The sequence below is a fragment of the Phaenicophaeus curvirostris genome, chromosome 27 (assembly GCF_032191515.1).
Source record: "Phaenicophaeus curvirostris isolate KB17595 chromosome 27, BPBGC_Pcur_1.0, whole genome shotgun sequence".
NCBI classification, from domain to species: domain Eukaryota; kingdom Metazoa; phylum Chordata; class Aves; order Cuculiformes; family Cuculidae; genus Phaenicophaeus; species Phaenicophaeus curvirostris.
The window spans coordinates 456,984-484,574 of NC_091418.1; the positions used below are offsets into that span (position 1 = coordinate 456,984).

The 27,591-nt window shown below is 50.2% G+C and overlaps 1 protein-coding gene across 1 annotated transcript; it reads right to left on the bottom strand.

The window, feature by feature from the left end:
* Positions 1 to 245: 245 nt before the first annotated feature.
* Positions 246 to 25,745, bottom strand: ADAM9 (ADAM metallopeptidase domain 9). The gene is made up of 22 exons (XM_069877374.1): positions 25,625 to 25,745; positions 19,828 to 19,925; positions 18,775 to 18,839; positions 17,666 to 17,744; positions 15,417 to 15,493; positions 14,565 to 14,754; positions 13,742 to 13,807; positions 13,252 to 13,323; positions 12,633 to 12,802; positions 11,337 to 11,418; positions 10,746 to 10,879; positions 10,357 to 10,528; positions 10,152 to 10,244; positions 9,754 to 9,949; positions 9,152 to 9,257; positions 8,234 to 8,417; positions 7,524 to 7,604; positions 6,492 to 6,597; positions 5,136 to 5,268; positions 4,840 to 4,933; positions 4,089 to 4,216; positions 246 to 3,416 (listed from the first exon to the last, which is right to left on the bottom strand). The coding sequence occupies exons 1-22, from the start codon at positions 25,713 to 25,715 to the stop codon at positions 3,302 to 3,304; spliced, it is 2,532 nt and encodes an 843-aa protein (XP_069733475.1). The 5' UTR covers positions 25,716 to 25,745; the 3' UTR covers positions 246 to 3,301.
* Between the last annotated feature and the right edge of the window lie 1,846 nt (positions 25,746 to 27,591).

Sequence of the window (27,591 nt, forward strand, 5' to 3'; positions counted from 1 at the left end):
CCACCAGCACTGGACCCACCCCCGCCCAGCTGGTACCAGTAACGGCTCCATGCACCAGCACTGAACCCACCCCTGTGCTGCTGGTACCGGTAATGGCTTTGCAAACCAGTACCAAAGCTGTCCCTGCGCTGCCTGGACTGGTAACAGCCTCATGCACCAGTACCAAACCCTTCCCTGCCCAGCTGGTACTGGTTTCAAACCCATCCCTGCCCACCCTAAAAGCAGAGGTGGAGGAGTGTGTTTTGTACAAAACCAGCATCTTTATTGCTCGGGTATCTTGTACAGAGGGGTCGGTCACAGCCCTTGGGCAGCCCCGCGGGACTGAGTGACGCGCGTCGAGGCCGAAACGCACCAGACACGGAGACGGACACAGCCTCCGCCTTCTCCAGCCCCGCTGCGGGACAGGCATTAGCGTACATTTAAAAATAAAGTCAGTAGTCACCTCCAGTCCTGCACACACAATCCAGCTGTCTCTTTTCCATAGGATCGCTCCTGAAATTCACGTCCCCGCTGCCCCACACCACCCCACCGCTATTGCGAATGAACGCGCTGGAAGTATAAAAACTTGTATCTATTAAAAGGCACCGTTTTCAGCATAGTTTTAGTTCACACATACAGCTTCAAGCACAATCGAGTACACTGTCCCTCGATGAGCTCACTGCCTGGCTCCCCTCCTCATCCCCACCCCGCAAATGGGAGAGGCTGGCTCCGGAATCCACCCCCAGTCCTCCCCGACAGCCCAAACCGAGGAGAACACGGCAACTGGGAAGTGATGATCGTGGAGCTGACAGGAGATCCCGCAAACAACGGCTGGCGAGGTTCTAGGCAACGCTGTCATATTGCAGTAGTGTTAGAGCTCTACATTTGAGGGAAACCACAGGAGTTCAAGTATTCTATTACTGCAGATGAAAACACTATAGATAGAGATATTTAGAGATGTATTTACAGAGAAAAATTTGGTTTTTGGCAATATTATGAGGGATTTTACAGAGTGTGCCTGTAGTCGCTGGCAAGAGCGGAGTGAAAAAGCCAAGCACTCTTTTCAGATCTTATTTCACTTCTAGTAAGTTTGTGCAACAAGTTTCTGTTAATGTGGTGCAAAAATAATTGTTATTATTGTCATCCTGAACTATGATGTGTATTTTGGGTTAACAAAAGCTACCTCAGCTTTGTTTCAAACTCACCATGGTAAGGCTCTGCTTTCCATTTCCTGAAAACCCCAGGGAACCCCAGTTTCACCATTTTAAAGCACAAAATTCACTCATCTCATTTAAGTTCACAGTTTTGTTGTTGGAGTTCTAAAGGGGACGCAAAGCAGCTCAAGCTGCCAACAGTACCCCAACAATACCAACCATGCCCTTGGCCAGGGGACCAATGAACATATGGCTTGACAGTGGTTGTAAACAATTCCTAACAGAAATGAGAGCCTTGGAGCTGAGGAGGGTCACATATGTCCTGCTGCGACAGACAACACCAGCCCGAGGGTCAGGATTGAAGGGGACCCACACAAAACAGCTCGAGAGGCTGCAGAAGGATTGCCAGTTCAACAGTTGCTCGATATTTGCACCAAACTGGAAAACGAAACAGGCTGAACAAGTGGGTGCCATGAGCTGAGTGAAAATCAAAGCAATCACCATTACAAAGTGTGCTCTGTGCTTCATTCGTGTGACAAACCCAATCCGTTTCTTGATTGCATCGTGACATGACAGAAAAACAGATTCTATACAACAACCGACAGTGTCTGCGCAGGGAAGGATTGACAGGAGATCAACCAAATGCACCAAGAACAGCAACGTTCATGTCCAACATTGGCCAGTCCCAAAAGACTGGTTCTTCTCCCTGACAGCACCTGCCTGCAGGTCTCGCAAATCACTCTGCAGGAGCTGCATGAATTGTGCTATAAAACTCTCCCTCACCCCGCTTCCTCCCCACACCTCTCTCTCCGAATGATTACCACATTTTCAAGCATCTCAACAGCTTCCTGCAAGACAAAGTTTTCCACAACCAAGCATCCACTCAAAACGCCTTTGAATAACTCATTGGCCCCAGGACTCCAGAATTCTATGCTAAGGGAACAGACTTTGTTGGCAAAAATGTGTAGGTTCTAAGGATTCCTATTTTGATTAATAAATCTAATTCTAAGCCAAGACTTTAGAATTAATAGGTAAAATCAGCAATTATTTTTGCACCAACCTAGTATTGTGACCCCTAGCATCCCGATTCTACCCTCAGCACAACGTTATCGGGATTAAAAGATCTCCTCTCCTTGGCCAGCTGAACACCCCCTTTCCAGAGCTTGAAAATCTCATTTAGCCAGTGGTGTAGAAGCAGCCAGCAGTCCAATCCAACATGAGTTTGCCTGTTTGAGCATCCTGACTGACACTAAAAAGGTCTGAAGGTCAGGCAAGAGGGCTGCGCTTGTCCTATCTAAAGTGCGTGGAGAAGCTGAGGTGCTCCAGGCAGAGCTTCCCAGTGTTCTGCAGGGACTGCTGCTCAGGCTGCAGACCCAAGTTAAAATCTAAGAGCAACCCGTTTTTAAAACCAAAACATGGCCACATCTCTTCGTACCTTGGTCTTTGCTGCCCAATCATGGTATTAGTGAAAATTAGTACAGGGTTCTCATTTAGCAATTCACAATTACTGATTTAAAACCATTAAACGTAGTGCTCACACAGCACAGCTTAGTGTCAGTCAGCATGGGAGGAGGAATTTAAGTGCATTATTACACATCAATAAACATATATACATGCATAAACATGTTTACAATATATTGATCTTCCTCTAAAAAAGCACAGTGATACCTTATTTCACTTGTGCCATCAGTGTGGAAGTGGATAATGTTTTCCAGTCCATGCGGAGTAACTTTAAATTGCTTGGCCAGATTCCCTTGTTTGGAAGACAGGATGGGTGACTCCAATTCTTGAAAGACGAACACAAATCAGACAATTTCATTATCAGGGCTCAGCACAGAAATAGGGAAACCAAAAGCCACTCCCAAGGGCTGTACTTGAAGGATGATTTAACCGTGGGCTGCTCCGCTTCCAGCTGGCAGCTCGGCTGCCATTCCCAAAGCCACAGTGCTCGGACAGACCTGAGGCCGGGTCGGATGTTTCAGTTCCGTAGCTTTGGTAGAGGTATTTAGTTTAAAGTTCTACATTCCTCACTTCCATATCTCATTGGCCTTATCCCAGGTGCTTCCTGGGATTGCCACGGGCCACTCAATGCCAGAAGGAAAACTGCAGTTCCCGCTGTGTCTCGGCGAACAGATCAGCTCACGTGGAGGCCCCAGCACAGCCCAAAGCTATTTGGGAGGCAGAGGTGCCGGTCGAGAAGGGAAATACTGTCCCTGAGGTAAACACTTCTGCTGGGCTGGAGGAGGTCCCTGATGTGCACCCTTCTGCTGCGGCGGCGGCGGCCTGTGAGAGGACAGAGGAGCTGTCGTCAGCCCCAGGGACAGCACCCAACGCGCCCATCCTGCTCCTCTCACCCAGCACAGCACCCCGGCCACTGCGGAGACTGCGCCAGCTATGCTGCACCTCACTCCCTCAGCTCATTGTGAACTCACCATGGCTCTGCTTCCCAATGACTGAAATCCCCAGGGAATCCATGTGTTACACAGCATTTTTCCCAAAGTAACAGCCTCCACAAGTTCCCCGCCACCACAAGCTATTTTAAAGCACTCCCACTCACTACCTTGGGCTTTCTGGACCCGCGTGTCTTATGGCACAGGCATTACAGACTAGAAATACAACTAAAAAGTGAAATGAAAAATGAAGGGAAACTTTCTGTTATGAGTTGCTAAGAAACGATCCTGTTCTTGGCACATACATTCACAAATCGGTGGAAGGACAGGTTTTTGACTAATTTTCTTTTCAACTGCACATTTTGAGAAGTATTTTATTCACCTGCACTCAGGGCTAATCTGGTCCCAGACCCAGTAATCAAAACACAGAAACTTCTTTCACCAAAAGCTCAGGCCTGCTTGGCTGTAACAGGTGATGAAACACCCTAATGCTTACAGAGACGAGGGCACTGACGGTTCCTATACACCGCAACTGCAAGTCGTTATGTGCAAGAACTCAACCAACCTTGTGGGCAGCTTCTGGGGCTGCGGCACCTGGTACGGCGGGGGCGTGTAATAAGACTGGTGGTAGCCCTGCTGAGGGTGCTGGTTAACTGGGTAAGATGGAACTGGAAAGGTATTTGGTACCATGTCCTATGAAGAAAACATAACAAGAATGCTCACAAATCTGCATAGAAGGAATGAAAAGATTTGCTTCATAAGGTAAGCAACATTTAAGATCACTTGCAAACAAACAATGAAAGGTGAGAGTTGCTTTTTACTTCTAAGAAACACAGTAGGAAGAAGCAAAAGCACTCTGAAAAGTACTATATTGTGGGGAAAAAAAAGCAGAAAGGCCATCCAGGACAAGCGTTTGGTTTGTTCTGCAACTGTGCTTTGGATATTTCCAGTGTTCAGAGAGAGAAGTTGTTGTCAGAGGAGCAGGTGAGGGAGCTGGCAGGGATTACTTCCTCCTCAGGAGGGGTGGGAGGTCCTGGTGTAAGGGAAAGGGGGCAGCAAAGCAGGTGAACCACTTGCCAAGCCAAGCACAGCCCATAAAAAAGCTTAAATGGTGGGAAACTGAGGAGTTCCTCACACACCCCTTAGGAAATAATTCTTCTCTTTGCCTCTTTCCCCTTAGAAAACCCAACTTAAAGAAATGAAAAAATAAAGTAACTTTGAGGTCTGCATTAGCACAAAAATTCTACAAACTGCCTTCATCTGTTATTTTAGAATAAGAGATAGTGAATAAAGTAATGGGAAGTGATCCTTCCTACCATGGGAACAGCTCTGGGAGGATACGGCGCACCGTGTGAAAGGCCTCTGCGGGGGTAGTCCTGCGGTTCGGCTTCTGTCCTAGGAGGTGGCGACCTGAAATCCAATGGACATGGGCTGTGTGAGGATATCACTGTGGCAAGGACTGTGCAACGCCAAGAATCCCAGCACAGAGGCCTTTGCATGACATCATGGGACTTGAAAATGCCTCTGCATTTTGGCATGGGCTTGGATGAAGAAAAGCCTGTAAACTGCTTCAAAAGGGCAGAGGAGAAGGCAAAAGGGAGAATGTACTTACGAGTGGTAGCGCGACATGAACCTCCTGCAGCTTCGCCTCAGCCTGTCTCTTTTGGCAAAGGCCAGAGCAGCAGCTACGAGGAGCGGGAGGACCAGGAAGAAAAACACCAGCAGCCCGTCTCTCAGCGAGGTGTCTTTGGTGAGGAAGGAGAAGAAAAGAAGCATTAGATGGTGTTACCAGTACCAGACACATCATAGCAGTGAATATTTGGCAGGATTGGCTCTATTTCATAGAAGGAAAAAGAAAAGAATCCAGGAAGGCTGCAATGTAGATGCCCAAAGACGTTCTTTTCTCATTATCCTTCCTGGTCACAGACAAAACTGTACGTGCCACGATGCCCCGGGCTACAGCCGCACAATAAATTACTGGATCAATACCTAATTTCTTTTCCACTGTGTTACTGATCTTATGAGCTCAACTCAAAGAGAGGAAAACAGAGCTTCTGCCCCTTGGTCTGATCCTAAATCTTCCTCTCCTGCTACTGTTGTTTGCTGTAGGCAAAGAACTCGGGTTCTTATAAGCCTCTACATTTTTACATGCAGCAAATTTCTCCACTACAGGCTGTACAAATAAAGCCTTTCCCTCCTTTTTCCTGATGCTTTGAGGCACTTGTCCAAGCTCTGCTGTGATTCTCCAGTCTGGGGAAAAAACTACATGAAGACATCTAGAAAATTTCCTCACCAACCCACCTTTTCTTTCCCCAAAATCTGCAAGCAACACAGTGTCAAAGCCTCTGTGTCTCCCTGTTCCTTCATCATACACTATCCTACACCATAAACTGTTTGGGGCAGGGACCACATTTGTATTTACCACCAAATGAAGCATGCTGCCTGCACTCCAATAACAGACATTCATGAAATAGGGACTTGTCACCACGCCTTGCCCTACCCACCTTGTCCAGAGTTAGCCTGTGTGGCTACCTTCAGGTACCAGAACAGGGCAACTCCTGCCACCACTGCCAGGAGCAGCACGTCCTTATGGAGACGCAGGTTCACATCCATGGATCTGAACCCACACCCTCAGCCAAATGTCATGTTTTGCTTGGATCTAAGAATGTAACAGGTTTCAATTTCCAGCTTGGATAGAGAGAAGTCCAAGAGGATCTTGGTCCCAAGTGGCAGAATACACCTGAAGGCAATTAAACCACCCTGGTTTCACGACATCTCCCCCAGCACCCCAAGAGAGAGGCGCAACCCCTGGAACCCAAATCCTTCGCTCAAATTGTCTGCAGATGGCACCTGGCGAGAGCCAAGCACCAGCAGCTGGCTGCTTCTGAGCCACGAGGCATCGCCTGCAGCCCCGCACGCCCTCAGCACGGCCAGCCCGCGGCTCAGGAGGTGCCCGACGGCTACTTGCCGGCATAAGGGGGCCCGCTGTCCACGCTGCCGCCGTAGCCCTTGGTATTGCAGTACGGAGGGGCCCAGCCCGGGTCACAGTGACAGTTCCGGTTGTTGTTGCACACCTGGATTCCAACAACACAAAAACCACAATGAGGCCCATCTAAATAGTAACCTAAGTCTCTGTATATTTGAAAGCTGCATGCAGGGTCCCTGACCGCCTATCCTGTCCCTCCCATATCACTCAGCGTGGAGAACATCAACCAGCAAGTCCCACGTCAATTCTGAACAGCCCTTGGTGAGGCGTCTCGAGCCCTCACATGACTGAGCCAGCACAGCTCTGCTGAGGGTGAGCTTCCAAGGACCAGCCCATCCCATCATCTTAGAGATCATGGCTTGCTCTTTTTTTGTGAGCTGCAGAGTTTCAAATTACACCAGAAATACTGGAATTGGGAATTCTTCTTGCCTGGCAAAACAGTATCATCTTAAGAACTTCGGTCACAAGGTTTTTTTATGCTGTTATGGTCACTCTTACCCAGAGACGTTTTATAGAGAGTTTTGCAGCTAAACAGAACTGAAAAATTAAGTTACTATCCACCACTTTAAAACTTGCTCAACTTACATGACTTTAGCCCCATTTTGCTGACTATTAAAGGCACTTTTACCATTAACAGTACCAAAAAGCAGCTTTTTGTAGCAAAACCTGTCCTCAAGATTCCAACAGAGTTATTAATCACTGCATCCAGCATCATGATTATCACAGAATCACAGAATGGTTTGTTTGGCTTAGAAGGGACCTTGAAGCCCATCCAGTTCCAACACCTCCCACTGGATCATAGGCTCCAAGCCCCATCCAACCTGGCCTTGAACCCCTCCAGGGATGGGGCAGCCACCACTGCTCTGGGCAACCTGGGCCAGGGCCTCCCCACCCTCACAGCAAAACATTTTTTCCTAAGATCTCATCTCAATGTCCCCTCTTTCAGCTGAAAACTGTTCCTCCTCATCCTGTAAAAAGGCTGTCAGCAGGAGAGGAAGCTCCTGCTCCACTCACCCCATGCCCGTGACACTGCTTCTCCACATCGCAGTCGTAGTGCAGCACAGAGACGCTCACGCACTGGTAGTGCCTGCAGATCTGGGGAGTTGAGAGATGTACCAGTGAAGGCAGATGGCATTTACCGACCAGCTCCTGCCTCATCCTCCTGCCTTCCCAGCTGCCCCACCGTGCACAGCTCCGCACCCCTCCGTGCTGATGGACCACAAAGCGAGCCTCACACTCGATCAAACCAACTCCACAGAAACCCATCTGTGCTACAAAAGGCCTCTCAGTGTGGGGTCTGAGCTGTCACTGCCAGTCTTCTGTCTCCAGCCCGAATGTAAAGGAACAGCAATTAATTTGTGCAGTAAGGATGTGTGGAATGCACATTCCTCACTGGGATTAAGCTTCCAGGCTTTTTAATTTAGCTGGATTTTAAATGAAAGTTGTCTTAAGGGCACTCGTGTGTGTCTAGCTTGTCCTGCTTATTGACAGAGCAAAGATTCTAGCTCTCAAACTCAAGTTCTTTGGCTTCATCTGTAGATGAATGGCTCGTTGCAGGTTTTCTGCACGGGCACTGTGGTACTGGGCCATGGAGGGAACCAATGGGCTCACTTGGTTCTGCATTAATTACAAGCCATAAATATTCATGAAACTATGAAAGCTGAAAGCTTTCTTCACATGAACCCCCGAATTATTAAAGAAAGCACCTTTTAATTGTTCATTACCTTTCCATTATCGCATTTGGTGCCTTCATTCACCATCCCTGGGTCCGGGACGTCAGAGCCCAGCTGGAAATCCACACCCCAACATGTGTTGCCTTTAATGGGAGTCTGGATAATCGCAGGCTTGATTCCAAACACAGGCATAGTTTTCACGTTTTCACACTGCAGCTTCCCACACATGGCGTTCCTACAACACCAACACAGGGACTCTGTGGTGACACTTGAATTTATGCTGACAAAATGACTGTCATGCGTTTGAGATCATCTCTTCTTTCTACTGGAAAATAACATTGAGGCAACTCACCAAACAAAACTGAGCTGGGCCTCACTTCAGCTCTGCAAGAGCATGTATTTATCTCTCTTTCCTGTGAGCTGTTGGGGTCCTTACATTACAGAAAACACGACGATTTGCTACTTGTTTTTCTGTACGTGAACCCCTTCAGATAAGGAGTCGGTGCCAGGAGATGTGGAACACTCTCTCCCTGCCATAGCCCCATGACAGAACATGTGATGCATGGATCCCCCGGGGCCACAGAACATGGCTCGCAAACTATGGCACAAGCTCGACAGCTTCAAACCCAGCTACAGGAGAATTGCCTGAGCATCCAAACTCATTTTAACCGTTATGTGCGAGGTCTAAGGCCACATGATCTAACGCAAAGGTCAGCAAAATTCACAGTTGCCTAAGTGTGGGGGTTGAAGTACTAATAACAGCACAGAAATTACAGTAGAATACAGCTTTTCTCAGCCCCCTGACTGTGGTTTCAGAATGATGCACATGCGTCGATAAGGTTAGATTATGGGATAGCATGGCTCTCCGCAGCGCACCCACTAAATCACCCCAAACCAACACTGCAGCACCCAAATCAGGATTCTAAATGATAAATGTAGGAGCTTCTCAATGCGCTGGGCTCAACTCACCAGCTGGAACACTTCTTATAGTCATGGCCATGGAAACCACAGTTGCCAAATCTGTCACCCTTGGAATTCACTTCAGTAAAGCAAACGTTGGGGGCAGCTTTGGCCTCTGCAAACAACAACCCATCCCCAGAGAGAAGAACCGCATTAGACAGGGACAGGAACACCACGCACCACCCAGAGCAATCACCCTCCTGTATCTAGGATCTTCCCTGCACGGAGAGCTTAAGAACTGGATCAAAACAATAAAGAGGTGAAAACACCAGCACTACAAGGATCCAATTTTAAAAAGAGGGAGAGAGAAGAGTAGTCACTTAACACAGAGTCAATTATACCATCTGGTGTTTCTTCATGGCTCCTTCACAGTCCTGCACACCCACCGTAACAGGAATGAGCAGTGAGAGAAAAACGCTGCTTGTGCCACTAGCACGGCGTTAAATGTGTGAAGGCCCAGCCATAAACACCACTGTTTCAAATCCTTTACCAAATCCAGCTGGCCCTTGCTGCAGGAAAACAGGTAAATACATTTTTAAATTTCAATAAACTTAAGTGCATTCTTTTAGCTACATCTCCTGGAAAAATGGTAGCGCTGTGCTCTTCCTTACTGGAGCCGAAGATGGCCTGGCACTGTGCGTCGTAGTGCTGGCACACGCCGTTGTAGCAGTAAGCCTCGTTGTTGTGGCACGGGTGGCCGTTCTGCACAGTGAGGTCTGGCTGGCAGAACTGGGAGGTGCCGTTGCAGTACTCCGGGAGGTCACACTCGTTGTTACTCGCCCGGCACTCAGTTCCTCCAGGAAGGAACTAAACGGGGAGAGAAGTGGGAAACCGCATCACAAAACAGAAACCTCACAGCCAAGCTGAACCCTGCACCCAACCCAGAACAGGCCCCAAAACCGGGGTTGGATCTGAAGCTCTCACTGTGTGCTGTGCACACACGCAACTGTTCCCTCTCCTTTCTCAACCACTGAAGAACATGTCCAAATACTGCCTCTGAGTTTCTCACCTGGCAGTTTTTACAGCAGTCACTATGAGCACATGCAGCGCCGGATCGGAGTCTGCAGGTACCGGGCTCACAGCAAGGATCGCTTTCACATTCCTGAGAACAGAAACACTGTGAACATCTGCAAATCGCCCCCACAGGGCACCCTGTCCAGCGACGGGCACGCATCGCTGCCCTGGCAGTGCCTGTAAAATACACAGCTCCTCACCTTTGGAGAACCACAGTCACACTCCTCCCCAGCATCCACCAACTTGTTCCCACAGTACGGGACGCTGTAGGTTTCATCAGGCCTGGGAATGTTGAGCAGGCAGCTCCCGCCTTTGTTCAGAGTCAGCTTCTCAAAGTCCTCTGCGCTGCAGCTGCTGAAGTTCCTTGATCCCCTGCAAAAGAGAACATGAGTGTATGGATACACTGAGCCAACCCACAAGAATTCCCTCAGTTTGCAGAAAAAGGGTAACATTTGCTTCTGGGTGAGCTGCAGGCACAACACAATCTTTGCTAAAGCACTCTGAAGATGAAAGCAAACTGTAACAACTTAGTGCACCGTTGGGGAGTTCTGACTCTCAGAAAACGCCTTTCCTTTTGCCAGCTACTTACGATGCTCCGGAGTTCATAATGCAACTGCTTGCTCCGCAGTAACAGACACGCTCATCGTCATGGTTCATCCCCAGGTTATGTCCCAGCTCGTGAGCCATAATGGATGCGAACATCTGTATGCTGATCCGTCCAAACTGCACAAGAATGAAGCAGAAGAAAACCAGCAGACAGCTCGCATTGAGGACATCAGCACTCACTTACGTGCCATAGAGATGCTTCTGCCATTCTGTCCCTGCATTAATGGGATTCTCAGGCCGAGTGTGCCGGCTTTCCAACCAAGTGCACAGCATCTGCTTAGTAACAATACCCACAGCTCCCACACACTTCTAGGACAGGGGTGCTTAGAACAGGAGCAGAGAAATCCCATCCCTTTTTTGGGAGTGCTGCAGGCTGAGGAGAGGGGAGGCAGAGCAGAGGACACAAGCTTACAGAAAAGCTGGGATCCAGACATTGCAGGAGTGCAAGAAATGGTTGGGGACCACATGGAAGCCCTCACTAAGCCACTTCAGCTTCATTACTAAAGATCATGCACTTCAGGAGCACAGAGCCCTTCTCTTGGTCACAGTCACAGTATCACTAATGGTTTCTCACCACATTAATGCCTCCTGCGTGGCTCTTGGAACACACTGTTCCCACGTAAGCCATTCCAGCGGTGCCACCAAACCCCTTCTTCCTGCATGGGGAGAAAAGGGCAGGTGATCAGCCTGACTGCACAGACACGTGACCCTGCCAGCAGCGCAGCCCCTCCACACAGCTCACTGCTTCTGCTCCTGGGGCACAAAACACAGCATTTCCAGCTCCAGCACCAACAAAGACGCACTGCCAGGGAGGGCTTCTCCTGACCGTGGGTGTGAATGTACCAGTTCAACTTCATCTTTCTGTTCATGGGTCTTTTATTCTTCTAAATTAAGACAAGAGTTCACAGAGAAAGTTCTCTTCTTCCAAAAGTTCCTCCTAAATATGAAGAGTGAAATGTCCCACCCTAATAATCATTTGTTTTAATTGGCTGCGAGCTGCCTTTCTACTCTCGCCAAGCTCCACAGAGTTCTTTCCTTGACTTCCTTGTCACTACTGTTTTATTTTGCTTCCACACAGTTATTAAAACTTAAGAGCCACAGCACAAGGCACCACATCTTACTACACAGAAAGGAATTTTAAAAACAAGTATTTTTTTTAGGCCTTTCACCCTCCCCAGCTAAACGGTGCTGCTCCGCCTTGGAGGAGATGATGCTTCTAGCTCCTGTGGGAAGGGGAACGGGCTGGGCTGCTGCCCTGGGGGAAGCGGTGCTCTCGCCTCTGCCCTTTCTCGGTCTTTGGGCAGTGACTTCCTAAGGGCTGCGCTATCCGTGGGAGCGGGAAGTGCACAGGGGCCAGCGTCCTGGAACAGGGCAGAGGCGACAGCTTAGGAAGCTCTGTGCTGATTTAAGGCAGTAGGGACAGACAAATTAATGTCCCATGTCAAAATCTCACAGCACGTAGCCAGCTTCTGGACACCAGCTGCAGAAACAACATGCTCACCACCAAAAGGCAACACTCTCCACCAGGTCTGTGCTCATTTTCAAGTGCAAAAAGCCCTAGGTCATGAGTGCAACCAGTGTAAAGCCTGACAAAGGATTATCTGAGTGGCAGCTTTATACAACAGAACACAGATCACTGCAGGACACGTGGGATAAGAAAAAAGTCAAATAAACCTGTCAGAAGGGACTCAAGGACCACAAAAACCTTCTTAAAAATGCTTAAGCTGACTTGGAATGTACTTAAATCACAGCAGTTTGCACAGGATTCTCTACTGAAACACAGCGGCCACTTTTGATCCCACGGCATGGTTGAGCAGACAGGAATAGAATTAAGCTTCTTAGGAGTAAGAGGAAGGGAAATGCAACTCACAGCACAAACTGGGCACTGTCGTGCCTCCGCCGCAACACAAGGTTCTTCTCTCGCCACTGGACAAAGTTTGCCAGAACATCCCCAGCGCCTCCGTCCGTGCTGATGATGTTTTCATACTTCCAAATCTCCAGGCCAACCAGCACGATGCGGATGTTCAACATGACATACATCTGGGAAAGAAAAAAGGAGAAATATTACTGAAGACCTCCAGATAAGAACAAACCTTTAAATATACATAAGAATTGCAATAATTGCAGCAATTTCTTCTGTCCCTCGCTGCATGTAGTGCAGGTTGGAAGAGTTCCCTACATTAATTCCCAAGCTGGATGACTGAAGATGAAATTAGAGGTGGAAAAGCTTTCACAGCGATGCATTCAGTGCCAATAACCACTGCCACGGCTTTGCAGCCCCTGCTCTTCCAGCACTCCTTTGGCACACTCAGGGGTGACTCTGAGTCCTGTCAGACTCAGCACCACAGTTGAGGGAGCAGGTTTAGCACCTGGCTTCATTCCATTCTCACCAAAGCAGTAACAGAACAGACTGTGAGGTGGAAGTTTACAAAAGCAAAGGGAGCTGCACACAGCATCGCTTCTCCGGCACTCGCAGAGCTGTAACTCACACTGTCAAGGAAGTTTGCCAGCTGCACCATGTGCTCTCTTACTTCTGTTTCACTCTTCCCGAAATCTTCAAACTGCAAGACAAAGAAACTCAGTCACCAAGAGAAGAGATAGAAGCAAGCGGTAGAAAAAAGGAACAAAGAATTTTAAGACCAATAACACTGCCTGGCTTCAAATCTCCTATCAAGAAGATGTTGATCAACACAGCAGAACCTCCACTGCTATTGCTCGACAGCTCAGTATTAAAGAAGAAATGGCAAAGGCAGGTTTTGCCATGGGTTTTCCTTACATTATTATACTCCTTGTTGATAGAAACCCTCCATGCCTTAGAGTTTTCTCTTTTCCTGCAGAGAATATGCTTATTTGGGTTTAGGTTCCCATATTTGCATAACCTCGGCTAACACACCAGTGTCTTTCAACAACCCCTTTGGGAGAAACGAAGGCTGAGGGCTTTTCAGCCATCTCCTGGGAAAAGCCACACACAGTCCCTACCTTTTCTTTATCCACAACTATGAACAGCTCCACGTATCTCGTTTGATGGAGGACCGCTCTCTTTCTCTGCAGAAACAAGTTTTAGACGACTTTAGTTCTATTAATTCAAGCGTAAACAAAAATAATGCTGACACTGCCGTACTTCACTCGATACAACTTGATCTGAGACCCACCCAACACACACTGCGCCAGGAGGGAACCAGGCCAAACCCAAGAGGTGCAATCCAATGCAGTAACAAGTTCTCTAAATCTCTAAATCTGCACAAAGATTTCCCATGTTTCCAAAGCAAGGGACTTCTTACTTTTCACATTAGATTCTTTGGAAAGACAGCACACACCTTTAGAAAGGGGCAGAAAGATGCTGACACCCAAACACCAGGAACCTTGGAGTGAAACACAATGTTTTTCATCCTCCTGCTCTTCCTGCAGCCTTGCTTCTCACAGCCAGGATGACAACAGTGACCTTCACATCAAACTTATCCCAATGGTTAGGAGAATGGAATACGCAACACAGTATTCTGCTGGCTTCTGCTGCAATCCTTTGTTAATGAGGCAGTGTTCCTGCCCTGAAATGCTCCCAAAAGCTCTGTCCATGCATAATCGAACCTTCCACTCGCCTCTCGATGCTGTAGGCAGCAGCAGAGGGAAATTAGAGCTGCTTTGTTGAAGCGACCGAGTTCTCCAGCGGGGCAGAAAGCCTCAGAATCAGAAACCTTTCTGTATGTGCTAAGCCCCGGGAAATCTGATAAGCTGCTTCCACATCCTTAGCCGAACATACACAACCCCCACCACAGGGTATGGTGGAACAGCGAGGAGCACTTACACGCAGCAGCTGAGTCATGCTGGGATGGTGATCTTCCTCTGCATGTTCCCTTTCGTGGTCTCCAGTGGTTACCCCACATGTCGCGGGCTCTTTCTTCACATTATCCAATCGATACAAGATGTGTTTGGAGCCAGAAGAGGAATCCATGGGCTCGATCCCATAGGTGACATTCCCTATTGTCACCAAACCCCTAAAATACAGTAGCATGTGAGAAATTCTTGCATCAAGGTACCCAGATTTGTACAGTAACACAAAGGAACAGCTGTTCTTTGATAACTAAAGGCATGGCTCTATCTCAGTCCTTGGAAAGCCTTGTGCTTTCTTTCGAGGCTGGAAGCAGCTTTGCCCTGGACAGGCCCTTCCCAAACACACAAATCAAACATTTCTGTAAGAGCCCGTGATGCCTCAGAAATGAAATCACAAGCCCTCAGCAGAGGCTTTGTAGTTCAAACACACCCTTGCCACTCCAGTGTCTGACACTGCAAAAAAATCAGTGTCCCGAAACCTAAAGAATTATCTCAAAGCAGAAAACATTTCCATGGGATCTGAATCATCAGGGCCAGTTTTGTCTGCCGTGTCTGGACCGTGTACAGTTCTTTGTGGTCACTATTTGTGCAAATTGTGCCAGAGAACAACTGGCTGTGCTCTGATAACAAATGGCATTAATCAGCTTATTTAACTCTGTCTGTTAACAAATATCTGTTAACTGTGTGAATAAAGGACACCCCGGGAAGGCTGCTTCGGTCGATGATCCCATCTGGCTGAGCAGCAGCTACAGAGCCCGGGCTTTGTTCTGGGCTCAGCGCACCATGAGATGCGCATGAGAACAGGATATGAGAGGGGCTGAGGTACCTGAGCCCCAAGCAAGTGCTGACAGCAACCACAGAGTCCAGGGTGCCCTCCACATATCCCTGGTAGTGGCAGTGATCCTAAAAGGAAAAGAAAGGTGTATTACACACACAATCCATGCGTACCTGCCCAGGCAGAGTGATCTCTGGGCATGTCATCGCTGCATCTGCCCCCGACCAGCAGTGGTTACACCTTGAGAGCAGAAGGTGCTGCAAGCTGAATTTACCACATCACTCTATCTACAGTCGATAGCTTTGAACAGCTGTTAGAGAGAGTCCAGAGGCGGCCACGGAGATGATCCAAGGGCTGGAGCACCTCCCGTATGAGGAGAGATTGAAAGACCTGGGATTGTTCAGCCTGAAGAAGAGAAGGCTCTGGGGAGACCTTAGAGCAGCTTCCAGTACTGGAAGGGGCTGCAGAAAAGTTGGGGAGGGGCTCTTGATCAGGGAGTGCAGGGAGAGGATGAAGAGAATGGTTTTAAGCTGAAAGAGGTGAGATTGAGACGAAATTTTAGGAGGAAATGTTTTGCTGTGAGGGCGGGGAGGCCCTGGCCCGGGTTGCCCAGAGCAGTGGTGGCTGCCCCATCCCTGGAGGGGTTCAAGGCCAGGTTGGATGGGGCTTGGAGTCCCTGATCCAGTGGGAGGTGTCCCTGCCTGTGGAAGGGGGTGAACTGGATGGGCTTTAAGAATTCTATGATTCACTAAAGTACATTTGAAAACCTCCTTACATGCCTTAGAACTTACATACACAAAGCTAATCAAGATGCCAGGGCACAGCACCCCAGCTGGATCCCCACCTCCCTGTCCTGGAAAGCACAACTTGATGGGGCCAGTGGTTTGTTACACGTTTCAGAATAGAATCCCACTCGCCCACCCTGCCCGCAGCTGGATCCTGAGCCAGTGTTGCTCACACATTACCAGCACTGGGCAAGTGGGGCTCAGAAGTGTTAACTTGACCAAAAGCCATCCTGCTCCTCCATTCTGCCTCAAATATTTTGAGGCCAGCCCCTCCCTGTCGATTTGGGCCAAAAGATGATTCCTTCTTCCAGAGAACAGACCTGGATGTCTGGCTTGTACGCAGCCTCCTTCCACAAGGGGAGGCCAACACCTCCTCTGGGCTGCGGAACCTCTCAGCTGCGCAGTGCATCCCTCACCAGCCCTGCAGGGAAGAACACTTCCATTCTGCACACACGCGTTTGGGAACCAGACAAGGTGGCAGCATGGGGAAACGCTCTGTTTAACCCAGTAGGAGCATTTTTTAACGTTTTTATAGGGGCCTGTTGTCTCAGCAGTGCAGAAAGCACTGAAGGCACGTGCCTGTCCTCCCGGGCCACGCTGATGTTCACAACCTTGTGCATTAAAAGCATTTTCCTCTTAGCCCCTCGCTTTCAGCTAGGATGTGAATACCCAGTTAATTCTATCTTCAAAACCACAATCCTATGAATCATATATGATCAATGCTTCCCTTTCAAAGGAACAATGCTGATACGTAAGAACTGAAACCATTAGAAATACTCTCATGCTTTTTGTATCACAAGAGCTGCTTTTTACTCTTGTTCTAAGAAACAATTGCATTTTCAAAGGCAATCTGCCAGGCAGCTCATACAGAAAGAGCAGGCTGCATCTGCTTTTTAAGTGGAAAATCTCCAGTGCTATGGAGACAACATCCCTCTCAAAGGTCCTCCAGACGAGATCTCATCAATCCCTTTCAGTATTCCCAGTTTCTGGACTAATGGATAGCCTGTCAAACCTCAGAAATTCTCAGTATCCTTCACTGACAGCTTCGCACAACTGAGAAGCGGGCCAGCAGCTAAGCACTCATTCTGACCCATCTGGAACAGCACTGTGTGTAAGAGCAAAGCTGTAGATTCAAACACTGGGTCCTGCTCCAGGTGTTCTGATCCTTGTGGGACGCCTGGCCTGTGTCCACCAGCAGCGACACCAGCCCTGCACAGTACGAGAAGAGCAGCACCGCTCTCTGGTAGCAACATTTCTGACAGCTAAGAGTGCTTCCTTTGGAGAGAAGAACAGTTTTTAACTACACAGCAATTTCCTCCACATAAGAAAATATGGGTTGGTTTCAAGCTCCAGGCAGAACCTTATCCAAAACCAAGGCTCCTCCCCAGGAAGAGTGCGGCAGGGATTGGAAAGCGGCCCAGTGAAAAACACAAGTGTCACTTTGTCATCCATGGCTCCCTCATTCTCAGTGTTCACATCACCTTCAGTGAGAGCATAAAAAGAAATAAATCCCACCTGGACATCTGGATGATCCAATTGCAACTTCCCCTCCTTAGTGTAGGTGTAAACTGTGAAATCTTTGGGCAGCAGTTCTCTGTCCGAAGAGGGAACACAAGAGGAAGTCATGAAATGACTGTGAGAGGACAGTGTGATGACCCTAACCAAAAGTGTCCCCAATATATAATTGCAATGAAATAAGGAAACATTCAAAAGGGAAAAAAAACTAAATTAACAACAAAATTGTGCATTTCCACAGCAAAACCCAGTTCATCAGAATGGCAAAATCGTTAATGAAATCAAATCTACCACCTCCCCCAGATAGTTAAACAAGCATCAAAAGCCATTAAAGTGTGCTAAAAGCTGGCTTTCATCCAGAATGTGAATAAACCAAATTCACCACGCTCAGCCTGCTGCGTTTCTATCCCCAGTTTTGGGAGGAAGTCTCCCACGATCAAGACCACTGACCCACACTGGTGAATCCCTTGAGCAGCACAGCTGGATTCCCAGGTTTCTGTGGGTCAGGGCTGGGCGAGTGGCAGCTGGAGGTCCCCAGGGGCTGGCAGATCTAAATAGCTCTGTCTCTTTGGTCTGTTATAAGGACAGGGATAAATGGAAACTTGCTGGTGCTGCAAGTAGCCCTTTAAAAACTGAACTGGGGACACAAAACATCTATATTGCCTGTGTTTATGGCTATGAGGGCCTTGGATATACAGTCAGCTTCCTCATTTATCAGTATTCCCGTGCTACTGAGACAGGAAAAAAACCCTGAAGCAATAAACAAACCCCAGAAGAAAGCGAGAATATTTACTTGAAATAGAGTTGGGTTTGTTTATTTTTAGCTGTGGACAGAGAGAGCCATCCCAGCAATTCCCCAGGTCCCTCCGAGCAAACTGCTTCCTCTACCAGCAGACGATCCTTGGGGTGGCTGAGGTCACCACAATTCGGGACGATGGCCAAGGCTGCAATTCAATCCCCTTTTGCCCTCATTCTCTGCAGGCTTCACTGAGCCAGCAGGTGACTGCGCTTCTCAGAAAGGACGTCCCAAACCACAACTTGCATGCTACCCCCAGCTCGTTATATTGACACTATAAATGGGATTTAATCTGGAAACGTTCATTACTTACTTGTTCTTTTCTAGGTGAATGGTGCGTTCTTTCCCCTCTATCTCAACAGTATACGACACCTTGTCCTGAAGACACAAAAACCTGCATTTTACTCCCTTTAATGAATAAAACATTGTTTGAAATCAACGATGGTTTGGCAGAAAACAGCCTGCAAGCTCCGCTAGCGCTACAACTGCAGCATTCCAACCCCTACTGCCACCTTCCATAGCTCGGGAGCACTCTGAGTGCTTCCAGACACAGCAAAGACCCTGCTGGAGGTGGAGTAGATACCAACAAAATGTGAATAAGCTCCAGGAGGGATGGGAAGCTCTGTCGCTCGGTGCTGCCTCTCCCAGCACGCTTCCCACAGGTACCACAACACCGGGCAGGGGAGCGACTGTCCCTGAGCTCCTCACCAAGCCCATGAGGCTTCGTAGCAAGGAGCCAACAGCAGCCACTGGGATTCGCGCTGTCTCCCTGACATCCAGCAGATGGAATGACTGTATGGTCACCCATTGAACCTGCTGGATACTGAGCTCATCAGCTTCCCTTCTTAAACCTTGCTTGTCGTACCAGACCAGGAATAACCATGTGTGGGTGTGCCCCTGCCTCCAGAACCTGGCACCCCTGCCTGTGTAACCAGGGAGAAGTCATGCGAAGGAAGCTATTTCAAAATAGCTTTGTGGTTTCTTATTCCTTGGTTTAAGACTTCCACAGAAAAACTCTCAGTTACAGCTGGAAGAGGACGATGCAGGTTTATTAACAAACACCCACAGCAAACCAGCACCTCCACAGCCTCGTGTTAGCCAAGTGCTACACACAGCAGACCCCAATATTAACGGCACACACTGAGTCGCCTAACCACTACAACAAAGAGCACGGCAGGAGCACTGGTCAGCAACTGCAACAACCTGCAAGGCTTTTGCGTTAACGTCAAATTCTGACAGGGTGTGTAAGATTTGTGACTGAATATGGTTGGTCTAATCCAGACACTCTGAAGTGTGGGTTGTCTAACCCTGTTCGGGGTGGACCTCCTTAGGAAGCGTATACTAAACTCATAAGACAGCTCAGTACCTGCACTGAGGAGACATTGGAAGCATCTCGCCGATCTCTTCCCAGCCTCTGCGGGATCACAACTTCATAGGAAGACAACAGAGAAACCTGCTGGAAACCTAGAAAGCAGAACAGGAACACTGGTTAAAGCAGCAAGGCAATCAGAAGGATTGAGCAGAAGGAAGAAATTGCTGTTTCAGGAAAAGCCCCTTCAGTCGGAAAGGCAGACTGTGATTCCAGCTCAGGTCTCCAGAGCTGGCGATGCCAAACGGGGCTGCTCAATGCAGTCAGCAGCACTGCAGGGGCAGGTCCTTCTCCCATGAGGCTGGCGCCATCCCTTATCACATACTGGCAATCTCTGCTTTTACAAAACACAGCATCTCACTGCCAAGGCACTGGGAGCTGTAACCCAAACCAAGAAAGCCAAAGGCCTGGGCACACAGGAGAACCCAGAGCAAATCTCAGAGCACAGCACACTTGGGTTAGCGCCCATCCCATACACCACCTCTGCTCATCACTGGAATCGGAGCATCTCACAAAGCACGTCAGCACAGAGAGACAGCAACTATCTGGCTGTCCTGTGCTGCAGAACAGCTTCAGCTCGACCACGCGGCCCCCCTGTATCAGCTCCCAAGGCCTCCAGCGGCTTCTGCACTTCCCAGCAGCACAACAGCCCCAAGCCCAGCTTAGCACTACACATTCACCCTGCGCTGCAGCCCAGCTCCTGATACAAGGCCAGGGCTGCTCATCCTGTTCTCAGAGAGCTCTTAAGGACCTGACAAAAACAACTGAGACAAAACAAACGTATACAAGTGGCCTTTTGCAAACTCTTCATAAATGATTTGCATATGTGACATCAGGCAGATCCTCGGGACCAAAAAAAGCCTATGGACCAAGTTCCCTTTCTAAGACATCAGTTTTTTGAACCAACTGTTTTATATCGGCTGCGTAACCAATAACAAATTGCAGCCGTAAATCACTTTTCCCATCAACAGCCGCTGCCTGTGCCTGCCCCGGGAGCCGCTCCCCAGAGAAGCGGGAGGTTGGTCACCTGGGATCACGGGCAGGATTAAGAGCAGCAGTTTTACTGCCTCATGGCAATGGAATTGGTGAGCTCATCAGAGGAGCCCGAGCTTCCCAGCAGGGGGAAGGGAACGGAATGGTCCTCCTTGCCACTGTTCATCTCCAGAAACAATCGCCCCAGAGGTAGGGGTGGCAAAGGGGTGTTTGGTTTCCGAGATCCTCCAAAAACTCTTACACAGCAAGATTTTCCAACTGAGGGTAAGCAAATTTTTCTCTTTGAACATGTGCACACTCACACTGAGTGAAGCCATCGAGCTGAGCCCTGTCTCTCCTTTCCTGCTCTTGGTTCCCAAGCTATAGGGTTGGTCTCAGGCTTTGGGGCTGGACCTCGCAGGCAGAGCTGTACTGTTTCTCCAGAAATCACAGAGCATGCACCTACTGCAGCGGTAGTTTATGAATAACTGTTGGAACAAAGGTATAAAAAAGCAAAGATAAACTTCCCAAAAGCAGCCCTTATGTCCACAGGCAACAGAAAGCCCACGTGCCAACACGTCCCCAGCCCAAAAACAGGGGTGGGCAGGGCTACTTCCTTCCCCGGGACAAACCACCAGCAGTGCACACTCCAGCAAATCACTTCTCTCCGTCTGGCATTTCCAAACACACACTCGTAGCCAGTCCCAAGCTCTCACACATCACTGCTCTGCACTTGTTGCTTCCCTGCTGCCGCCCAGAAGTGCCTCTGCCTGCAGGGATGTGGCACTGGACACTGGGACCGAGCTTGGAGGCTCTCCTAGGGCAGATGCTATGGAAGCAGCAGAGCACGGTCCATCTCCGCACTGCTCAGAAAGCAGCCTGCCTCACAAAAAGCAGCTTGGAAGCAGGAGACAAAGTGAATCATCGTATGGAGTGAGCAGAACTGGGAGGGATTTCTGGGAAGAGCACAGCTCCATGAGGCTTCCCGTTAGAGGAACAGCACTAAAGGACTATGACTTCAACTCTGACAGTTCTCCCCTCACTCTCTGCTCTCCTGCCCTACCTTCACCATCAGTGTGGGAGATGATTCCAGGTAGAATGCCTTGTTCTTCCTTTCACTGTGGGTGCAATGAGGGCGTTTGTCCTGCTTAAAGCACTTCCTATTCAGCAACCCTCAAAAAAGGCACCAGACTTGTTAAAAATCCAATTGAAGGGACAAGCACAACAAAGCAGAAATCAGAACACACAAGAGAAAAATCCCACCCCTAAATCCTCCTCCTCCAGCCATGAGGATGCTGCCCTCCAATCAAGATGGTTACTCTCCATGAGGATTCCTCCTTGAAGCTCTGCTAAAGCACATGGAGGACACGGAGGTGATTAAAGGCAGACAGCACAGCTTCACCAGGCGCAAATCCTGTATGACCAACTTAGTGGCTTTCTATGATGGGGTAACCGCAGCAGTGGACACGGGTAAACCGATGGATGTGATCTATCTAGACTTCTGTAAAGCCTTTGACATGACCCCCAGAACATCCTTCTCTCTAAATTGGAGAGATGGATTTGATGGGTGGACAGCACGGTGGATAAGAAACTGGTCATATTCAGAGAGTACTGGTCAATGGCTCAAAGTCCACATGGAGATCCATGACTAGTATACAGTACAAAGGAAAGTAGGTTTAATTCATAGCAATTACAGAAAGGCAGAAGTGACAGCGAAACCCAAATCCAGATTCTCAGCAGTTTTCTGCATGGTTGAGGATATCTACATTCAGTTTTCCTAAGATTCACTGGTTTTTATAGCTTTTTCTCTACCCCCTTTGGGAAACTTTGCTGCAGTATCTTAAGTGCAGATGTCAAGCACAGGAGTTCACTATGTATTTTCTTGACCTCCAGGATTTCTTGTCCTTGGGTGCTCCTGCTGCTGCCAGGGCCGCTGCCCAAGCTGTGCCACCCATCACCGTGGAGAACGCGTTTCTCATCAGTCATCCTTGGGCGTTATGGAGATTGTTTTTCCAACAAGAACACCACAATTGCACACACTATATTTATCTTCTCTCATTAGAGACTGCCTTTAATTACCTTAAGCATCGGAGGCAACTAGGACGATGTGAATCAGCTTCCCCTCCCCACCCCAAATCCACAGTAGGAATCCCATGCACCCACAGTGTTCGAGAGCTTGGAAACCATCAGGACATGCTGCAGCAGTTTTGGCTCTCCAGATGCAGAGCTGCTTTGTTAGGGCACTCGCTCCCCCCAGGTAGGATCCATATCTCGTAGAAGCCAAGCTGCACCTCCCATCGCTGTAGACCTCGGCACGCCTGCGGATTGCTGGCTCAGCGACAGGAGTACAGGACGCAGCTACATCCACCCACACCAAACAGTTCACCCCAATTATCCCCCTTCCTTTACTACAGCTCCTTCCTGAGCTGACTAAAGTGAGGTCAAAGGTCTGCTCTTCCATGGAAGCAAAAAATACAGAAGAAACAGGGAAGTTTATAGCCTATTACACCACAAAATGAACTCATTTCATAAAACCAAGCTCATCAGGATGTGACCAGGTCAGGCTGCAGGCAGACACCAAGAAGGAACATGCAAAAAGCCACTGCTCCCATACGGAGGAGGAAGAGAAGAAGGGTTGGATTTGCAGAGTGGAGGCTCAAACCAGTTCCTGCAGCCCCACAGGGCCCAGCCGTGCACTGGGAGTGCCAGCGAGGGCTGCGGGGCTCCAGTTCTGCTCCAACCACCCCTTCTGCATTCCCACTGCTGTCAGCATCACAAATGATACCGGAGAGTGTCATTTCGTACAACCACAACACACTAAAACCCTTCTGATGGTACCCAGGCTTGTTTGCAGCTTGCCAGCAGGGAGACTGAAAGAGGACACCCATCTCGACCACCTACGTGCGTCCACCTCCCTCAATTTACTGAATCCTGAGTAAGAGTGGAAAGTCTCCCATGGAGGAATGATTAATGTGATTCCTCTTAGCATCCTACTGAGGAACTAGAAGTCAGTGAGGACACTGAGCTCCGCTACAGCAATATTTCCTAGAATGTTCTTACCTCCGTCTTCCTGAGATCCTGACCTATGCTGTGGGAGTTTCTAGACACTTACCATTCCCTCTGCCCTTTCTAACGCCACACCAATCTGTCCGCAGCAAGACAACAGCTACTCTTGTTCCACTAAAAGGACGACTGCACCTCTTCTCTGGCTCTGCCACAACATTCTCTCCATCTAGGAACCTCCCTCCAAGGAGAAACAGAGCAAAACTACACTTCCCTCTGCTGTGAGACGATTAATCCCACACGAATTCCTGCCGTGAAGTCTCTGCTGCATTGTCTTACACCTCACAGTCTCCAGCACCCTGCCACCTCCACCACAACCCGACAGCCAGCTGGCAAAGCTCGGCTTTCGCCTTGCCCGTCGCTCGCAGCCACTGAAGACACCACACCAAGCGAAAAGCAGAAGATTCGCAGCACAGAAGCCCTCAGAGAAAGGTACCCGCCACAACCACACTGCTTCACAGCCCCAAATATTAGAATCAGGGAAGATTCCTCAATTAAGAAGCCCTGACTATAAACCTATGCATAAACGATAAACACAGTTTAACACAGCGCATATACTCCTTCCAGAGGAGGCAAACAGCACAGGAGACATTTCAGCCTATCGTGTCCATCTAGCATCAGAACCAGCATCATAAAAGCCCACAAACAGACCTGTTTCAACGCATGAACAGCCCTTAAGCATAGCACAGCATCACACGGAATCAGTCAGGCTAGAAAAGACCTTTAAGATCATTGAGTCCAGTCATAAACCCAACACTGCCAGCTCCACCACTAAACCACGTCCCTGCCTGTCCTCGTACGGGAGGTGCTCCAGCCCTCAGATCATCTCTGTGGACTCCTCCAAAAGATCCATGTACTTTCTGTGCTTCGTTTTTCAGGGTTTCTTGTCCATGACCTGTCACCTGCCTAGTTAAGGCCTGGAAGAGCGTCTGGAGAACGGGCACGAGAGCACCAGAGAGCGAAGCGATGGCGTTCCAGGACGCAGGCAGGTGTAAGGGGACCCGAGACAGCACTGCAGGGCAAGACCAAGGCTCTGCTGTCGCCTCGGCCCCTCCGGCCGCACGCAGTGCTGACCAGGGCCATGTCGGCAGCACCCACGCCCTGCCAGGGAGATGCCCCTTCCCCAGAGCCCCGGGCAACGGGGACAGGCGGTGAGACCCCACCTGCCAGCACCCCAACAGGGGGGCCAGGGAGAAAAGGAGGGAACAGGGGGGGACAAGGCTAAGAGTCGCCCCAGCCAGCCGAACCGGGGAGGGGGTCTGACCCCCACGGATGGAACAGGCAGGGGTCCTGCTGTCGGAGCAGCGAGGGAGGGGTGTGGGTACCAGCACCAGGGCAGGGAGGGAGGGAAGGGAACTGGTACCGGTGTGGGAGCAGGGAGAGAGGGATGGGAACCGGTACTGGTGTTGGAGGGGGGAGGGAGGGGTGGGAACCAGTCTTAGTGTCAGAGCAAGGAGGGATGGAGGGAAACCAGTACTGGCGTCAGAGCAGGGAGTGATGGGAAGGGAACCAGTACCAGTGTCGGAGCCGGGAGAGAGGGATGGGAACCAGTCTTGGTGTCAGAGCAGGGAGGGAAGGGAAGGGAACCGGTACTGGTGTTGGAGCAGGGAGGGAGGGGTGTGGGTACCGGTACCGGGGCAGGGAGGGAGGGAAGGGAACCGGTACCAGAGTCGGAGCAGGGAGGGCTGGGAACTGGTGCCGGTGTCGGGGCCGGGAGGGAGGGAGGAGAGCGGGGGGGGATGCGGGTCCCGTCGCTCACCGTGGCGGCCCGGCTGCCCGTGCAGCGGCGGCGGGAGGATGAGGAGCAGCAGCAGCAGCAGCAGCAGGAGGAGGACGCGGCCCCCGGCCATGGCCCCGCGCCGGGCGCTGCCTGCGGCCCGCGGCACCAGAGCGGCGGGGGCGGCGCCGCCCCGCCCCGGAACGGGAACGGGGACACGGGGACACACGGACCGGCCCGCCGGCAGGGACCCCGGGGTCCGCGAGTCACGGAGTCACAGGAGCACCAGGCTGGAAGAGACCCACCGGATCATCGAGTCCAACCGTTCCCATCAACCACTAACCCGTGACCCTCAGCGCCTCGTCCACCCGTCTTTTAAACCCCTCCAGGGAAGGTGACTCAACCCCCTCCCTGGGCAGCCTCTACCAGTGCCCAATGACCCTTGCAGTGAAATATTTTTTCCTGATGTCCAGCCTGACCCTCCCCTGGGGCAGCTTGAGGCCATTCCCTCTCGCCCTGTCCCCTGTCCCTTGGGAGAAGAGCCCAGCTCCCTCCTCTCCACAACCTCCTTTCAGGGAGTTGGAGCGAGCAATGAGGTCTCCCCTCGGCCTCCTCTTCTCCAGGCTAAACACCCCCAGCTCTCTCAGCCGCTCCTCATAAGGCCTGTTCTCCAGCCCCTTCACCAGTTCTTCTCTGGACTCGCTCCAGAGCCTCAACATCCTTCTTGGAGCGAGGGGCCCAGGACTGAACACGGGATTCAAGGTGAAATGGGACCCCCAGAGCCCCCCTGCAGCCCAAGAGCAGGGACACCAGGGCACACAAACTAGGATCCCCCTGGAGCCCTCGAGCAGGATCCCCAGAGCCACGTCAGCTGTGACCCCCGAGGTCCCCAAATGGGACCCCCAGAACCCACAGATGGGCCTCGAGGGCGCACAAGCCGAGCCCCCCAGAAGCCACAGAAGGGTTCCCTGGTGCCCATGAGCAAGGACACATGGACACAGGAGCTGAGACCCCCAAAGTCCCCAAATGGGGCCCCCAGCACCCGCAAGTGGGGACCCCAGGGCACACGAGCTGGGACCTCAGAACCCACAGATGGGGACCCCTGGAGCCCAAGAGCAGGGACTCTCAGAGGCCACAGGCAGGGACCCTCAGATGAAAGATCAGAGGCCACGAATGGAGACCCCAGGGCACATGAGAGGGGATACCCTGGACACAGTCTGACTCTCCCAGAGCACACAAGCGGGGAGTGAAGGAACAGCTTACTGCAGGGAACTGGGGTCAGCGCAGATCACAGACACAATAGCTCTTCTGGGCTTCCCTTCCAAAAACCTACATCACAAATCTGAAACATGGGGAAACAGCAGCGCTGTAGCAATAGGGCAAGAGGAAATGTTTTTAATATAAAAGAAGTTTAGACTAAGTACTAAGAAGAAACGTTTTCCTGTGAGGGTGGGGAGGCTCAGGTTACCCAGAGCAGTGGTGGCTGCCCCATCCCTGGAGGGGTTCAAGGCCAGGTTGGATGGGGCTTGGAGCCCCTGATCTAGTGGGAGGTGGTGTCCCTGCCCATGGCAGGGGTGGAACTGGATGGGCTTTGAGGTCCCTTCCAACCCATTCTATGAAAACCAACCTCCCCTTACCACACCATGGCTCCCACGTGTGTAAGAGCAAAGCTCTTCAGAATCAAACACCATCCCAGGCTGTACTGCCCTGCACTCCCAGTGTCACTGCATCGCTCTGACGCGGCCCCATCCGGTGTACAGCGACCCTCCCAAAGCGTTCAACAGATTGCGGTGTCTTCCTGTGGGAGAATGAGGAATAAACAACATGTGATGCATCAGTCACATTATGAAGGAGCAATGGAGAAGGACCTCATGCCATAGGGATAAAGCAGCACACAAGAGCTTGGGCAAACAAAATCCCACTCTACCAACAGCTTCTCAGATAGCGATAGCCTCTTCTGGCTTTCCAGGTGTGGTACTTTGTGGGTTGTTTTGAGCCTCTGTGTTCTC